Below are 17,811 nucleotides of genomic sequence, written 5' to 3'. Positions count from 1 at the left end.
CCTCCGAAGCAAGGACGAGGCCATCCGGAAACAGATATCGTTCGCGCTCCTTCCAAGAAACAGTTCACGCTCTCTGCCCGAAGGTGTCGTCGACTTGGTTCCTTCTCTACGTGTCGGTCATCTTGTCAGGGTCAGGAGATTACTCTTCGCTCTCGTTACCACTCCCGCGGAGGGCGGCGAATGCTGTCGCTTCCAAGTGAGCCACTTGTTTGCCCGTCACTGTCGGTGTCTGGCCCCGTTGCCAGGTAGGTAGGCGGGCGCTGATGAAGGGGGCTGCCCAGGGGGATGCACCCAATGTATGCGCACTGCCGATTTGGGGCGCTTGTTTGCTCGTCACAGTCGGTGTAGGGCACTGTCGCTGTCTGGGGGGCGCTGCTGCCTCGCGTAAAGCACCGAAATAATGCGCACGGCCGATTTGGGGCGCAATAAAATATGGATGAGGTAGCGGCCGCTTCTGATTAGTTCTAATGCGCTTGTCCTCATATTGTCAGAATTTGCGGAAATAAAGCGAAAGTATGAATTAAAAGCCTTACACGTCCGCACAATATGCAGTAAGCTTTTATCCACAATAAAATTTTAAAAGGAAAGGTAGCGGCAACCTAACCTTCCCGTCTCTGTGCTTAAGCGTAGAGGCACCCAAGGATTGCAAATTTTGAACAGTTTAATCTAATCCTAAAAGGTTTTTCTAAGGTTCAAACGGCAAGAACGAAACCCACAGTAGCACGTCTTCTTTCACCGCTTATTCCACAACGAAGACGACGACAACAGGCTCCCGCTCGTGGCACATTTTCCCCCTCGTCGGTATGAGTTATAATTTTATACAGCAACAGCATAAACACCAAGGTTTTATCTTCAAAGTCACATCTAGAATGTCAAATGCCGAGTGACTTGGTCGCTGCCAGGCTATAACCACTTCAAAAACCTGGAAAAGAGCAATGTACCATTCGTAACTACACCGTTCGATATCACCAATATGGGCAATTTGCAAGCTACTTCATGCACAACCACAGTTGTTGAGTGAATACATCACACTGACTGGTTAAGAAAACATATTTATATAAATGGCAAGTTTACTTGCTCACAGCTTATTAAATGTGCACGCGGCTTTGCAAACTCGATAAATAACTAGAAGAAATCAGCACAATCGTTGTGGGCTTTTCAAAAGCTTTCGGCAAGGCCTCGCACAAAATATGGCTATTTTTAGGTTAGACAATATATACTTGAGAACAGGTAGCTGGTTACCCCACCTACCTTAGTAATCGCTAACAATGCGTCGTCTTTCGTGGGCATCCCTCAGCTAGACTTCCTTTTGACTGTGGCGTCCCTCAGGGCTCTATATACTTGGTGGGTCCCTACTTTTACTCATATTTGTGAATGATATTGTAAACGACATTCCTGTTATTATCAACGTATGCGCCGATGCCTGTGTGATGTAGTGCGATGTCAGTAATCCCGCATTTATACACAAAACTATGACACCGCATGTGCTATGTCTCCATTACGAAAACAGACTTGCGCGATGGGATAGCGATCGACGGTCGGAAAAGGAGGCTTACGGGAAAAGTCTCTCGCAAGACTGATCGACTGCGTGTGGTCGCTATGTGCTTTCGTGCTCTCCTTGCACTGTTATTCGGCCGAGCAACGACCGCGACACAACTTGCTAATGTTGTGTGCGTTTCCTCTTTATATGGGGGTGTGTGCGGACACGTGTGTGCGAGTACGCGCATGTGTGTGCACGTGCGTGTATGTGTGTGGATGTGCTTGACGCGCGTGAGTGCGTCCGTTACCACCAAACACTATGACCACATATCAACGGTATCGGCAAGACGAGAAACGCTTGAGCCATGAAATGATAGGATGTTTTCATCTGTCTAGTGTGATTTTTACCCTCGTAACTGCATAAGGCGCATCCTCTGTTTGCACAGCATTGCACGGAATTATCTAGAATACAGCACGTGCAGGTCCCTGCCTGGGGCCAGGCTGGCTGGCCCCGGTTTCCCAGCGTGCGGGTGGGCTGGTGATGCGTGGCAAAACGAGGCCAGTGGAACTTTTGTTGGCCCACTGCAATGCCGCTGACGACTGGGAACGCGCGCTGTAGTTTCTCCTTTTAGGTTGCCCTACGACGCGCATGCCACCGAATGAGTGTTTCCTCGCACCGTTTTGACTATAGTTTGCTTGTTTTTGTTTTTGTTCTCATGTGCATTGCAAATCAGGATTCGAAAAAGAAAGCAGGAACGTTGCGTTGTATGGCGGAGCGAAGCGACCTGAATACAAATTGCTCGTTTACCAGGCTATGTCCCAGCTCCCTTTCACGTATGGCCGGTCGCGAAAATGTGTAAATGCGGCCGAACTGATGGCGAGCTTTTCTAAAATGTCCAGGGAAGACGTAAAGCGCTTCGTAAAGTCAGTCCTGTCTTGTCAAAGTTGTATTGGTTTACGCATATGAACAGAAGAATTCAACACACAGCGACCACTGATGTTGCACGTTGCCGTTTACAATTTTAAGCGTGCACAGTACACTACTGTTTTATGCCTTCGCTTATAGTTGGACCGACGGTGGCCCTACCAGTAGCATGCGCCGACAGCTCGCAGACCTCGTAGGTCTAAGACATACTGCATTAAATTTCCTTATCTTGAAGTAACTTGATAATATCGTAATTAAGTGAAAACCTGGCTACATTTTGGAATTTTAAGTCAATTCTATGGATAAGGAAAGACGACTGTGACTAATTTTGTGACTTGGCCACAACCTCCAGACAGCGATCGTGTTTGCTCCAGTCGGCTGAGGAGGTGTTAATTACCATCCTTATGGACATCATCAAAAACAAGAGAACGTGGTTGAGATTCCACGCACTGTGGGAAATTATGTTATGCGAAGTCCTTTGCAAGTACCTGGCTATCCAGCATTGTTTGGGGTTCCGCAAAATGATACCAGCTGCACCAACGTGTTCCTGTAAATTGATCAGTTGTGTGTGTATGTGTCGCGACCGTGCGTGTGTATGACGACAGCATCACGATGACAACCACGTCGTATACACGATCGTATGACGGCAATGGCGTGATTTCTACGCCGGCCGTTCGACGCGAGCCTACGACACGGCGATTGTTGAGTTCTACACAAGTAGTGGATGAGCTTAAGCGAGAGAAACAATTATTGTGACATAATCGGCGACTGCGTGTTATACAATCGTACGTACATATATTTCATGTGGTGTATGTTAAACCGACTATGGCATTTGTACTTCGGCAAAGAAGTGCTAAAACTTGGTTAACGTGAGCGATCATGAAGTCTGTGCAAAATCGCACAGTTTCTACGTAGGGTATATGCTGCTACAAGGAAATTATTGGGCGAAGTGGACCGGCTCCAGAGGTAGTCTAACACAGTGCCTCAAAGCGCGAGCTCTCACAAGGAAACAAGACGACAAAGTGGCACTAAGTGCACGCGCCGGGTGTTTCAAAGAGCTGCCTCCCGATTCAAATCCGATCCTCCGCAGTACTTTGGTGTCATTCCCATAGGTATCAAACTTAACCAAACCAAGCTGGCTGGCTTTGGCAAACGTTGCTCAAGAATTGCTGTTATGGGGCTTCCTAAAAGAACTTGTTGAGACTATTTCATCTTGAAAAACCAGATTCACGCTACAATATTTGTTTTGCGTTGAACGAACGTCGCTTAATATCACATTTGTGCAGAACTTTTTTTCTGAACCGATGTATCGAAAGCCGTATGTGCCTCTATTTGGCCCCGATGTTGTTTACCATTAAAAATTAAAATTAATTAAATTATGGAGTTTTATGTGCCAGAAACACGATCTGATTAGGAGGCGCGCCGTAGTGGGGGACTTGGGAAATTTGGACCACGTGGGGCTCTTTAACGTGCATCTAAATCTAAGTACACCATTGCTCTCGCATTTCGCCCACATCGAAATGTGGCCGCCGTGGCCGGGATTCGATCCCGCGATCTCATGCTTAGCCGTCCAACACTATAGCCACTAAGCAACCACCGCGGGTATTCTTTACCATGTCCGTAAAATGTGTATAACGCCAGCAGCGAAAACATTTTTCGTTAAGCTGCACACTTCCACCGTGCCAACTAAAACATGGCGTTTTTAAATAAGGAGTATATTTACTCTGGAATTCAAATAGTAGACCTTCCCACCAACACGAGACAACAGAACACTGCTTTTTTTTTTCTTTGTCATGATACATTTCATTTTTGGGGACATTTGTACAAAGAACTATTTTTAAAAAATGCTTGCTCTCTCGTAATCGAGAGTAGATGTAAGCATTGTTAAGAATGGCGAGCTGCTCAGCAAGATTGCCACCCGATTACGACAAGGGGGGCAAGACGCGCATTCCGCACCCTCTCCGTCACTGCAGCTAGGAGGCGTTCGAAGAAGCGGCCTTTGTGCTGAAAACCGCTTCCTTCCTCCAGCCCCATCGACATTGTGAAGGGACGAGTTCGGTGTGTGAACAATGGTTTCGAAGTTCCCCAACGTGGAGCTGATTTGACACGCATGGACAAGCTGCCGCGGGAACGACGTATTTTGGTGCTTCTCACGCTTCGGCGTGACGCAAAACAACGAGCGACCCTCGATCGGCGCCGATACTTCCCGGAACGGCACCCCTTCAACGCCGTCGTTTGGGCATCGGAATGTGTGTGCCTTTGTGTCTGTAAACTGATCTGCAGAGCAGCGGCGAGTTGGTGATGAGTAAACGAACAGTCGCCGCCTCGTATGGCCGGTGGATCGAGTGTATAAAAACTGTGGTTGTGCGAAAGCTGAAGACACTTCTCTTGAGCAGTCATGTTAGACTGAGTCACTTCTCTCATGCAGTCATGTTGGACTGATACTCTTTTTCTCAAGCAGTCATGTTAGACTGATTTAATTTCTGTAAATAAACCCTTTTTCCTCGTTCTCGATGAGAAACAGTTCTTCACTTCATCAACGATCTCAGCGTAAATAAGTTGGACGACGGCATGGGCCAGCTACCTTCGAATTCATGCCGTACTCCAATCTTGGCAAAGGACCACGGACGATGGGATTGAGCCCCCAATCCTGACAGCATGTAAGGACAAGCACATTGGTCGGAGATGATACTAGCCACAATCTTAAAATGGGTGTAGCGCATGTTCGCAACAGCACACCGCACCACACCACACCGCACTGTACCACGCCATACTGTGCGTTGGTCCATATGAATGCTGCCCAGCTAGAAGAAAATCGCCTCGATGAGGCGATTTTCAATGAGGCGATTCAATGAGCCTCAATGCGGAGTTATCTCTTGATGCGACGAAAAACTCCCACTGCTAAACTCACCGACAGCCGGCGTTTAAAAGAGCTCAGGCAACCCGGCCTCAGCGCCAAAAGACGACAATGAAGTGTATGATGCCCTGTACTGCCTTTGAACGTCACTGTTGGAAATGACAAATAAAACTTGAGCGTACTAGAAGTTACAGCTTGAGTGATAGTGGGAACAAACATTAGAACGAACTCGGAAGCAATATTTTTTGTAATTTGTTTGAGCAGTAACTAGTGTATGCAAGGTGGTCCTGCACAAAGGGTTTGGGGCCAGAGACCGCACTTTCTTAAGTTTTGACTCGTTGCCCGGATGATCTCGTTTGGTTCTCTCAATATGCCCGGATAACGACTCTCGCTTTTGACTCAAGGTCACTTGAAGGTCGCCGACAACGGGAGCTGAAAGCATTTCATGCTTAAAAACATTTTCTCATATCTTACAACATCCGGTTCCTTTCCTTCGAAAAGACAATCATTAAATCGCTGTACGATTTTGTTATCTTATTAAGGATGTATCCATTATGGAGAAGCCGCATGATCCACAAAAATGCCGATCCATCTCGGTCGATCAGGTCTGTTTTTCGAAAACAGGCTGCTCAAGTGCGCAGAGCGGTTGGAACCTTTGATCCGGCTCCTGAGTGGATTCAGCATCTAGACGCTTGTCCTTGTTTGCCCGATTTTGTTAACTTTCATTGGACTGCGTAGCATGTGTGCGTTTGTTCTTTCGTGTGTGTGTGTAAATATAATAGAAATAATTCTCGCATGACGTTACTCATATTTCCATGTAATAGAGGAAAAAAACAAAGTGGGCTCGTGGCCTAATAGAGCGCCCGGCTGCTGTGCTCATTGGCAGAGGCTCGATTCCCACATCGGTCGCACATTATTTTATTTTTCTTAACGCGAGGTGAGGCAGGACGCTACGTACCGTAATGTGTCAAGAATGAGGAAAAAATGTGCTTCGCATTAAAAGTCTGACAAAGCACAAAGACAGCTCTTCCAGGCGCATCGCTCGCGACCGTTTCGTTTCAGGAGTTTCATATACTATACTGTCCCTGAGCTTATTATTATGGAAACGATAGTAAATATAACCCCAGCCTGCAAAGCTGAAACGGACGGTGACCGGAGGCTGAGCGTAGTATCAGCGTGCCTTAGAAGGGGCTTTACTATTATTTCTTTTCAAGTGTCATTCAAGTCCCAATCGGCCCGGAAATCCACTAATGGTCTTGTTTCGATGGCGCCACGTTGTCCTTCCGGATACTGCTATGAATAAATATTTTGCTTGTATTGCGTATGTATTGCCGGAGTTGGCGAATAAGCAGGCTCGATGCGTAAAGTGCTCGATGCTAGGGAAGAACGGTCTCCTGTTACTTTTTAAACGCGGTTGGCCATGCTAGCTGTCTCCGACCTGTCAATCGCAACCTCTTCCGGTTCACCCGACGTTGGCAGTGGCGTGTGTTGGAGGGACGCGGCCCGTGGGCCGGATAGACTGCGCGCATGAATATTTCTGCTTCGACTTCGCGCTCAGAAATGGGCCGCAATTCGTAACGCCTCAACGTGGACGCAAATAACTTGTCGCGCGAAGCAAACACTGCCGTGATTTGCTCGGACCACTTGTCACGAAATTTCAATATGAGTGACGTAACATGCGGTTTTCGTCAGGAGAAAAAAAAATCTAATTTCGTCGACTTCAAAGTGCATCGCCCCCAATACATACCGCGGTTCGCGGAAGGTATTACTTTACCGTTTTTTTTTATGTTCCTAAGCATTACTTCCTTCCTTGAAAGGTAGCCCTTAAGCTTTTATTGTGTTGGTGGTTGCAAGCCAACGAACAGGAAACACGCACGTAATTTTTATACCAAAATTTATTTATTTTTCTGTCTCGGTAAGGTCGGAACGGCATGTATTCACCAAGAAGTTCTTACGCTTTAGAACCGTTCGTAAAAGTCTGATGCCAACCAGTGTCACGTTGGAGATTTTGTTCGCGAAAAGAACTTGCCGCAGGTGGGATACGAACCCACGTCTTCGCATAACGTGTGCGATGATCTTACCAACTGAGCTACCGCGGCGCTGTTTTCTCATCCACTTTGTGGAGTATTTATGTCTACCTACTAGAACTAACTAATCCTGGGAGTATTAGCCAGCGCCACCATTCATGCCCTTGGCAGGGGACGTGGAACATCCTTCCTGCCGCAGGCGCCACGTCTACATTAACATTTTTGTATGAAAGCAACTGCTCAATAAACGAACACATGCTACCTGAAGGCATCAAAGCTGCTGGATTCGAAACCTTCGCTATGTAAAAAAACGACAAGAAAGGAAACCGAAGGGCCCGATTTTTGTCAGTCAAATCATAAGAAGCCTCTAGCTAAGCTGTTTTTTTCCTTATTTCTGCGTACATCTTTGGAAAGCCGGCATGGTTCGTGGTGCGGATGCAAGTTGACGTCCCCATGCCTCTGCCGGGAATGGAGACTTCAGCGGTGGCTGCGTCTAGGGAGCGGACCGGCCTCCAGAGCGACACCGACGGCGATGACACCAGCGTCCACTCAGTCAGTAGTGAGGACTTCTCCGATGACGCCTTCGAGCTTGTGCGGAGCTGCAAGGCGAAACGAAGACACACCACCAGGGCATCCATGTCTTCGAGCACGCCAACGCTAGGACCAACTCAGAATACCGCAGTCAGTACGATTCTATTTGTACCAGAAATCGGTACCGACAACCTGAGGCGACTCAACAGACAGTCCGTATAGGTGCAACTTGAAGCGGTGGCGCCAAATCAGAAAGCAGACGTTAGAGTCAACACACGAAAAATTGTGTTGGCTATCGACGTCACACATGAGACTGCGCTCGGAAATTTGACTAAAATTACTGGACTAGGTGGCGTTAAGCTCCGCTCGTACATCCCCCAGAACAGTGGTTCAACTACTGGTGTCATCTACGACGTGGACGTCTCCATCTCCAGCGCCGACTTGCCGATTCTAATGAAGCCTGTCATTGATGGCGTCGCCATAACACATGTGTATCGCCTCGGCACATCCCGCTGTGTGAAAATTATATTCAAGGGCGAGACTCTCCCTTCGCACGTCAAGGTGGGCCACCTTAGACACCCTGTGCGACCATTCAACCCAAGGCCACTGCAATGCCGCAATTGTATGAGGCTGGGACATGTGAGTGCCGTGTACGAGAACACGAGAGTTTGCTCACGCTGCAGCGAGCCCCACGCTCCAGACTCTTGTGCAGCCGCGGTTTTCAAGTGCACCAATTGCCTTGGGTCCCATGATGCTTCCTCGAAGGACTGCCCCAAAATAAAAAGGAAAAGCCGATCTTGAAGCAGATGGCGAGAGACCATTGGTCTTGTCGGGAAGCTGTTGCGGCCGTTAGAAAGCGACGCTCTCGACGCCACCGGACTTCAAAGAACACTAATACCTCTATGAAGAGTACGCCCCATCCGACAACACGTCCTCCTCTGCCCCCTAGGCCTGGGGCAATTCAATCTAAATTTGACAAGGCTACGGCGGAGAACAATATAACTTGGTCCTCACTACTAAAGCAACAGCCAAAGCCACAACAACAGCGGAAGTCACAACCGAGGCCACAGCTGATGCCGCAGCCGATGCCACAGCCGGAGGAGATGCCACAGCCGGAGGTGATACCGCCGCCGATGCCACAACCGGAGGCGATGTCGCATCTGATGCCACAGCCGGAGCCGGAGCCACGTCAAGTGATACAGCTGCGCACGGCTGGAGAGCGAACAGCTCGCGTTCCTGACAAATTGCCCGAAGAAAACCGGCAAGTCGTTATGATGCTCCAGTCTCTGATGAATACCCTTCGCATGCTCTTAAATAACCTGCACACTCCGTCAGCGCGAAGTGCAATACAAGTGCTGGATGCTCTCAATTCAGTACTTGCAACTCTTCAGTATGCATCATGGCTCACCCGCATCATTATGTTCGCACTGAAGTCAGAACGGCTGGGGTTTAGCTTAAAAATATACTGCCACGCACTGCAACGTACTGCTGACGCCCACCGGATCATTGGTCTTCACTGGTAACTTCAACGCGCATCACCAGCTATGAACCACCAAGATTGACCGCAGCCTAATGTATCGACGGAGCACTTGCTTTGACTTGACTGATTTCCAGGCACTTTTCTGCGTGCACAATGTTCCCTCTATCCTGCTTTCCTCTTTCTGTTCCCCCTCTCCCTTCCCCCAGTGTAGGGTAGCAAACCGGACGCTCGTGTGGTTGACCTCCCTGCCTTTCCTCTCTTTGCTCTCTCTCTCTCTCTCTCTCTCTCTCTCATAAGAAGCCAACAAATGATGACACCAAGGACAGCATAGGGGAAATGAGCTGCATTTCTGTATTTGAAATAAATAATTGATAAATAAATAGAAATGACAGTAGATGAAAAAATGGCTGGCTGCAGGTGGGATACGAACCCACGTCCTCGCATTACGCGTGTGATCCCTTTATTTAGCGCCGGCGATTCCTCTTACAAGAAAAATTCATCTAGTTAGTCCTGGTGTGTTGTAGCTAGCGATGAGGCAGACCACGGAGAATATGTTATTTTTTGTATGCTAGCCTGATTTAAAGTAATTGAATAACCGTGTTAAACTTTTGCAAGCAAGGATCAAGTTGCGATAACTGATGCACATTGTGGCAGATTGTAATAATTCATCACTGATCTTGTTTTACGAGTGAAAAGAATAGTGCGTAGTACTGTTTTTGTGCTACTTTAAAGAGTCTCAATGTTCGGATGATTACGCGTAAACTGGCAATTGTAATCACCACATGAAATTTCTAACACCCGGTGTGCTGTTCTTTTCTTCTTTTAGACTATACATATTTTTTATAAATATCATTCTGTGGCAGATAGCACATTGAACTGGATTCTGAAAGAGGTACTCGCGCAAGCAATGCAGATGTATAATTGACTATTTAAAGAATCACTAATTTAGCGCTTAACTACTTACTTCGCTGCGCATATTGCGATTTACCCATTGGAGCCGGTGAGCTTGCGAGGCATATCCACTGCGTAGAATTTTTGAGGATGACATCGGTTCTGCGCATGTGCCGACAAACTTTCCTTAAAAGATGCACTGTTATTCCACTTACACTTTTCCAACAAAACACTGCTATATGCATTGAAGCGCAAAAATAACTGGGATGCCAATGCATTTCGTTGCACACTTTAGCAATGAATATATACAAAGTAGTGTCATTATCGGAATTGTATTCTCGGAACTGTAGCTCACAAGCTATAATTCGTAAATTGCAACATGTGCCGTAAACTAATTCGTTAAAACTTAATTAGTGAATTTTTTTTATCCAATCGACCATGTATTTCGATTCCCGATGCGAGTAGTGTCCTCCTCTGTGAATGGTACAGCTCAATGACTACAATTGCGCTATCTACCTCAGGCGATTGTAAAAATTTCTGTATAGTGTAAAGAAAAAAATGACAGGGTATATTAGGAGTGTACCCCGTGAACACAAACATTAAACAATTATTTATTTAACATTTAGTTAATTGTACACTCCGTGATTATTATTACTTGCGCGCAGTGTGTCTGCCAAAGAATCTAAAGAACTGCGCGAGTGCTAGCTGTACTGATATAGTTCGGTTCGGCTAGCATTTTTAAATAGTCAGTATTTAACGTCTAGGGCATGCTATTCGAAGGCAGTTTAATTTGTTTTTATCCAGTTCTGCGTGGAAAAATTTGAGCAACTTCGCACATGTTCCTTTTTTTTAAGACTTCCCACCTTCAGGAGTGTTGTCGGTTCGGACGACCTAAACTGGTTGACGTAGTGGTGCCATTCATACTTGCTCCACCTCACCATGTGGAAGCCATGGCGAATAACCAACATTTCTATCATAAGAAGGCAACAAACACTGACACCAAGGACAACACAGGGGAAATTACTTGTGCTTAATAAATGAAATAAAGAAACGATAAATTAATGGAAGGCATTGACCGGTTGCCTTCACCCAAAACGATCACGGTCTCCTGACGCCTGCGGCAGAAAGGATGTTCCACATCCGCCGCCAAGGTCTGTGAGTGGTGGCGCTGGCTAACACTGCCAGGGTTCTACTAGGAAACATGAATACCCAAGAACGTGGATGGGGAAACGGCGCCGCGGTAGCTCAAATGGTAGAGCATCGCACGCGGCATGCGAAAGTTCTGGGATCGTTCCCCACCTGCGGCAAGTTGTTTTTTCATCCACTTTCATTTCCATTAATTTATCGTTTGTTTATGTCATTTATTAAGCACAAGTAATTTCCCATGTGTTGTCCTTGGTGTCAGTGTTTGTTTTCTTATGATCTGACTGATAAAAATGGGCTCCTCGGTTAACCCCCTTTTTTCTAGCTTTCTAACAGCGCATATCTTCGCTAAAAACAGGGCCCTAAAATGTACTTATGATAGCCTTTGTGACCAAAAGAACTGCGAGAACGGGCATCTTCCTTCTTGTTGCGTTGTCCTAGCTGACGACTGTTGTGCCTTCCCGCAGTGCTCCGCTGTGTGCAGGAAAAAAAACAGCTTGGAAAGTCTTTCTCCTGTGCGCGTTTAGAGCCGATTAAGCAGCGCGTTCCGCCCACGAACAACTCCAGCTTGTGCATGTGCCATTCTCAAGGGTTGATGCGGCGTGGAAACTTCGCTTGCTTGGACGTCGCGGTACTTTACTACATTGGGATTCATCGGAATGTGCCAACCCATGACTGCGCGCTCTTGACGCTTCACTGCAGCCTCGGCTACCACCTGGTCTATCTTGATGCGACGAAGCTGTACTGTGTCGCTTGTGGTTGGGCGTCGCCTTTACGAACGCATACTGTTTTCATATCGGCATGATGGACAGTGCTTCCTGCAGCGCTTGTGATTGCGATGAGACGATCCACCATATCTTATTGTACCGTCCACCTTATGGAAATGAAAGACATGCATTGAGCGCCGCTTTAAGCCAACTGGATGACATTGCGCGCGCCGAAGAAGCAAATACTGGGAGCATGGCCTCGACCGTCATCCGCGCAGGGGGCCAAAATAGCGCTGCTGCACTTTTCGAAATCAACTGAACTCTCCAACCATCTCTGATAGCTCGATGAACGCTGTTACCCGTGCGCCCGCGCATCACTTGTTCTTCCTTTTCTTGCCCCTTTCCTGTTTTTCCCTTTCTGCACGCTTCCCCCTCCCCCAGTGCCGGGTAGCAAACCAGGTGCAATCTGGTTAACCTTCCCATCTCTCTTTTACTCTCTCTCTCTCTTTCTCTCTCTCTCTCTCTCTCTCTCTCTCTCTCTCTATCTCTCTGTGTGTGTGTGTGTTTTTTTCTGCCCTCATAATATTTCCCCATACCCTTCTTTTTCGTCTTGTCCTTTTGAGGATAGTAGCAGGTTGAATGGCTGTTAACTCAAGCCGACCTCTCTGCTTTTCCTAAAATAAATTCTCCACTCGCTCTTTTTTTTTTCTGCAAGAACTCTCTCGCTGCCGCGATAATTCGCGCTGAGCCTTCTTAGCGCCCATGAGCAGCTGCTCAACAGCACTTGGAAGTCGGCAGCACGTGCCCAAGTTCTCTAACGTAGAGAGTGGATTGCTCTATACATTGCTGTGCCGCCCAGACCATTGCAAGCATTCAAGATCGCGATGGCCTACAAACGTGGCTACGAGTGCTCTGGTGTCACACGTTCCTCCTTCACGTACAGGAGGGTGGCCGCTTTAGACTGCCTGCTGTGAGACAAGGAGCTCTGCGACAACTATTCTGCCCGTCGCTTTGATACCTCGATGCCATATCCTTTGTCAATGAGAACTACATTACTGCTAACGCAGACCAAAAAGCAATAACAAAGAACATTTTCTTTTAACCATAGTGTAAAGAAAATATCACAGTTTTAGCTCTTCAGTGGGGCCTTATTGAAAATTAGGTGTCACCTACGAGAACATGTCTTCTTCCTTTGTCTTTACGAGTTCAACTAACCGCGCTGTACTACTGATGCTTTTAGCCATTCCATTATTGGCGTTGCACGTCTCGAAAAGCCGTACCCACCTTTAGAGTTCGTTGAGAGTTCTCTCTCTCTCTCTCTCGCTCTCTCTCTTCATGGAAGTGGAGGTGATGGCTTTGTATTCCTGCGTGTGTTCTACTTGAGAGCGAGGCACTATCAGCCGCCTTCAGCGCAGAAATGCCCCGCAGGTATCACTCAGACGACTGGTTTGTAAGGACACGTATATACACATTTTATTATTAATAATCGTATTAAGCCTAAGAGTTGAGCAGGATGAGGTTATGTACAGATGAGGTTCAGTTTGTCCTGAAAAAAACAAAAAAAACAATAATCAATCACCAAAGTGATGCGCAATGCATGAACAATGTAACTCAGACATTGTATTTCGTGCTGATCTGTGTCTTTCGAAGCCGGAAGCCTTTATCTAAACATTAGAGTTTATTGTGATTTATTATTAGAGCCAGCGACTTATCCAGAAAAGAATTGTGTGTTAACCAACCGCTAGTTTTCTATATGCATGTCAAGCGTTATTTTCGTTTTTTTTTACATTATGTGCAATTTTTTAGCAATGTCACCAGGTTCTTTTATGCTTAAAATGAACAGAACTTGTGTACTTACGCAAGTCATGATTCACCGAATATAGGCCCCTCCGTTGCTTATATGCACTTGTTTTTGTTTGTTTACGTGCTTTCTTGCTTATGGTTTGTTTTCTTTTCTTTGTTTTTGAAAGTGTCCCCCATATCAGTGTCAATGAAAGCTCTGCAATTATTGTACTGGGTTATTTAACCAAGTGTACAGTTTCACGCATCTTACCGCAACCGTTGAGTATGACCAGGATGACGTCGCCAGCACGCACACCAATCACCAGAAACCATGTCCGTAGCCACCGTAGCCACCATGCCCGTGGCCGTAGCCGTGGCCGAATCCATGTCCGTAACCGCCGTAACCATGACCGTAACCGCCGTGTCCGTAGCCACCATATCCGTGTCCAAGACCAATGCCGAGGCCGTGACCTCCAAAGCCGATGCTGATACCCTTGCCGTATCCGTGACCACCATAGCCATGGCCGTGTCCATAGCCATGTCCATAGCCGTGTCCGTATCCAAAGTATGGGTGACCAACCTTGACCTGATGGGCAACTTTGTAGGTTAGCACAGGCCTAAGGCCAATACCGACGGTCTTGACGGGCACCTTGACAAACTTCACCACCTTCTTGGGCACATAGCCTGCAGGTAGAACACGTGTAGCAATTACCGATCGGTCATGGCTTTTATCACTGGATAGTTCGTATTACACTCATCATTTTGCAACAAAGCGTTATCGACGATATTAATCGAATTATTATTTTTATCTGCAGCAGAATTGGCGGCAACACCCTAGTATACTTAGTGTAAGGGATATATAATTTGACGAGGGAAGTCTGCACTACTAAATCCCGGCAAGTGACCGAATACCAGCGGCCAAATCTTCTAGTGACCAACTGAGGATCACACTGTTCAAGTCCTAGTGCATGTGCTCGGGCTTGCACGAACGCAAGTTTTGTATGGTGAACGTGACATTTAGAGCTTACATGAACACGAGCATCCAAGAAAAATGCTTTCACGCAAAAAATAGAAATAAGTAAATAAATAAATAAATAAATAAATAAATAAATAAATAAATAAATAAATAAATAAATAATGAAAAGAAAAACAGCAGCATTTAAAATCCTGGGGCATCGGCTGGACAGATGCGTGTGCTCACCGATAGACACGTAGGGTTTCTTGACGTAGCCGACTCTGACAATGGGGACCCCGTGACCACCGTAGCCTCCTCCGTAGCCGCCGCCACCACCACCGCCGCCTCCATGACCGGCGTTGACGGCGCTCAGGGCGTGTAGCGCGTTGATGTCGTATCCACCTTGCACACCGCTGGTCATCGTCGCTACTAGCGATGCTAAGACGAGCACCTGCGATGGTGAAGGAACCCCGTGGTACGACCGCTTGGGAGCCGGGCATCCAAGCTTGAAGTGAACTCTACTGCCGAGCATGCATGCTGCATGTTCGCTAACACTACGTCATGCAATCTATGGTAAGCAGGAGTGCAGCGGCCACATCTTACGCGTAGACACATGTCGGTGCTCAGTGTTCTCACTTCAGTTAGCACCAAACCCTGACTGTAGTAAAAATAGAAATACACGCAGCTCTAGCCTCGCACTACACGAATTCAAGTCGGCGATCACGGTGAGTCATCCATATGTCTCTGAAGTGCTAGTAGCCTTATATGACAGCCGGCTCTATGCTGATGGTAAATTTATAAGATCGACTGCAGCTTTACATATAAAGCTTTTAGCAACCTATTCAATTAATGGAAAGATATCTAATGGAAAACAAATATTTAATGACCAGTCACACAATATTCCAGAACATTTATGAGGCTGTATCGCTGTTACAACGCTCATCTACTGACGAGCAGCCGAGTCCTACTAGTATTCATATGGCCAGAACAAGGTGCATGAAATGGTAATTAACAATAATTAATTATCAACGATAAGTTAATTTATTAAAATGTGTCACTGACAGCATACCCTTCACTTTTTTTAAAACAATAAAGGACAAGTTGGGCTTTTAACTGACTCAAAAAAGATTTACTCGCAATTAGTCTTTCTTCAAAGACATCCTCAGCAGAGGGGCTTTTTGAACATCTCACAGGGACATTGCTACAGACTTACGTTGTACATTGAGAAGCTCTTGATTGTCATAAAACGTTAACCCTCGAGTTCACTATTCTGCTACTGGCAAGGTCGTTCATTCATCTTCCCTGAGTTGTTATAGCAAACATCGAAAGGTGTATTACAGAGCTGCATCCTTAGTGACCATTGAAGCATTTTGCTGATTAACATTCCTGCTTTTCCTCCTTCTCTTTCTTTCTCTCTCTCTTTCCTCAACACTCTTGTCATTAGAATAAGCGGGCGTGTTAAATTACAGCAGGTGAACTCAAAGCAAAATCCCACAGTTTTCGCTTTTGATGTCTTCACTTTTAATCGCAGCCGAAACCGGAAATGTTACTACATATGATCAGCAACTTGAGTTATTGCAGTTCTACACTGAAATGCTGACTGCATATTAGTGACATTAAAGAATGCAATCCAGTGCTGTTCTACCTGCCGACAGAGGGCCATTTCTTTTCAAAACTGCCTTTCACCGCACAACTGGATAACTCAGTAAGATCACCATAAATAAACGTACATCAAGCTAAATGAACCTCTTAAAAGTTGGGCATATTGTCCCTGTCGTGGGTTGAGACAAAGAGCGTATCACACTCACTGATTAGGCTATTTGCAATCGCGAACGCTAATAAATAGCTCATCTCCTGATCAACGCAAAATTTTTATTTTATGAAGAATTCAGGGGTCGAAAAAAACTTGAGGCCTCAGATATAATTCAAAACAGTGTGGACATAACGTTTAAGGTAGCTACTGTCAGCGAATTCACTGTCGCCGATTTAACTGACGGTTTCATTCAGTGTTGCTGACTGCCAAGTACTCTTGAGGAAGCAAGTACTTAGCAGACATGCTTATGGAAGAGTCACTCGCTATTGCCGAATTTGCTTCGGTAAGATACTTAGCTTAAATTTCTTTCCCAAGCCAAGTCCTTCACGCTGTTCAAAAAACTTTGTTTCAACTGTAATTATCGCCAATGGGTTTGTATATTCAAGGTTCACTTTAAAGTTTTCAATCATCGCATCCCATTCACTGTCAACAGAAGGTCAGTTATATATATGCGACGAATGCATTAATTACTAAACAACTTCCCGCCTGTCGTTCTTCTCAAGGGTTCAATGAATTCGTTATCTCTAGCCTGTCTATCTATAGAAATCGCCTAAATTGAAATCGCCGTCGCTGAACGCCGTGAAGCCACCGACTAAGCCTTCGTCACGATCGTGGGTGCGACACCTGCTGAGGAAGGCAGGGTCGAGCCTGTGACCTTGACTCGGGCCTGCAGCCGGCTCTGCGTAGCACACGGACTGCGAGGCGGCGTGGTGGGTGAGCCGTAGCACTAGGCGCGTTGGCACTTACGATCGTCTTCATGGCTACAATCCCTGAGCTGCTCCGCTGGAAAGCACTGAATGCGTTGCTCGATTCGGCTCGCAGTGCAGGCTCTCGTGGCCTTGCAGGGTTTTATACCAGAGTGGGCAAGAAGGAAAGAAGCGCCGAGCCGCGAGGAGAGCTCGGAGCTGGGGGGGACGCACGCAGGGCTTATCGGCCAGTGATGTCAGGCGAGGGGGAAGGCGGCGCCGCTGAATGAGCGCGTCCATTTCGAAGCTTGATAAAAATAGTCGGTCAAGTCCACTAGGCGGCCGCAGAAGCCCATGGCGTTTCCGCGAGGAGAAGGTGTGCTTGATCTACATTGGAGCGGGAAATCTGTAAACTTGCTCCTTTTCGGCGAGAGAGGAATACCCAACGAGCGGCGGATGCGCGGGCGGAGAGGAGGGAGAACAAGCCCCTCCGCGAGAGCCTATTTCGGTCGCCAGACGGCCGCGAACACGCTGC

General features: G+C 46.8%; 1 protein-coding gene and 1 non-coding gene across 2 annotated transcripts; both read right to left on the bottom strand.

Annotated features, from left to right (window-relative positions):
* Positions 1–7,287: 7,287 nt before the first annotated feature.
* Positions 7,288–7,360, bottom strand: TRNAT-CGU (transfer RNA threonine (anticodon CGU)). The gene has a single exon. It is a non-coding gene; the product is annotated as a tRNA-Thr (tRNA).
* A 6,127-nt stretch (positions 7,361–13,487) lies between these two features.
* LOC135903026 (holotricin-3-like) lies at positions 13,488–17,427 on the bottom strand. The gene is made up of 4 exons (XM_065433399.2): positions 17,338–17,427; positions 15,024–15,228; positions 14,094–14,506; positions 13,488–13,586 (listed from the first exon to the last, which is right to left on the bottom strand). The coding sequence occupies exons 1-3, from the start codon at positions 17,347–17,349 to the stop codon at positions 14,142–14,144; spliced, it is 582 nt and encodes a 193-aa protein (XP_065289471.2). The 5' UTR covers positions 17,350–17,427; the 3' UTR covers positions 13,488–13,586; positions 14,094–14,141.
* Positions 17,428–17,811: the final 384 nt, after the last annotated feature.

This window comes from Dermacentor albipictus, chromosome 1 (assembly GCF_038994185.2).
Source record: "Dermacentor albipictus isolate Rhodes 1998 colony chromosome 1, USDA_Dalb.pri_finalv2, whole genome shotgun sequence".
Taxonomy (NCBI): Eukaryota; Metazoa; Arthropoda; class Arachnida; order Ixodida; family Ixodidae; genus Dermacentor; species Dermacentor albipictus.
This window is presented reverse-complemented; position numbering and strand designations above follow the sequence as displayed.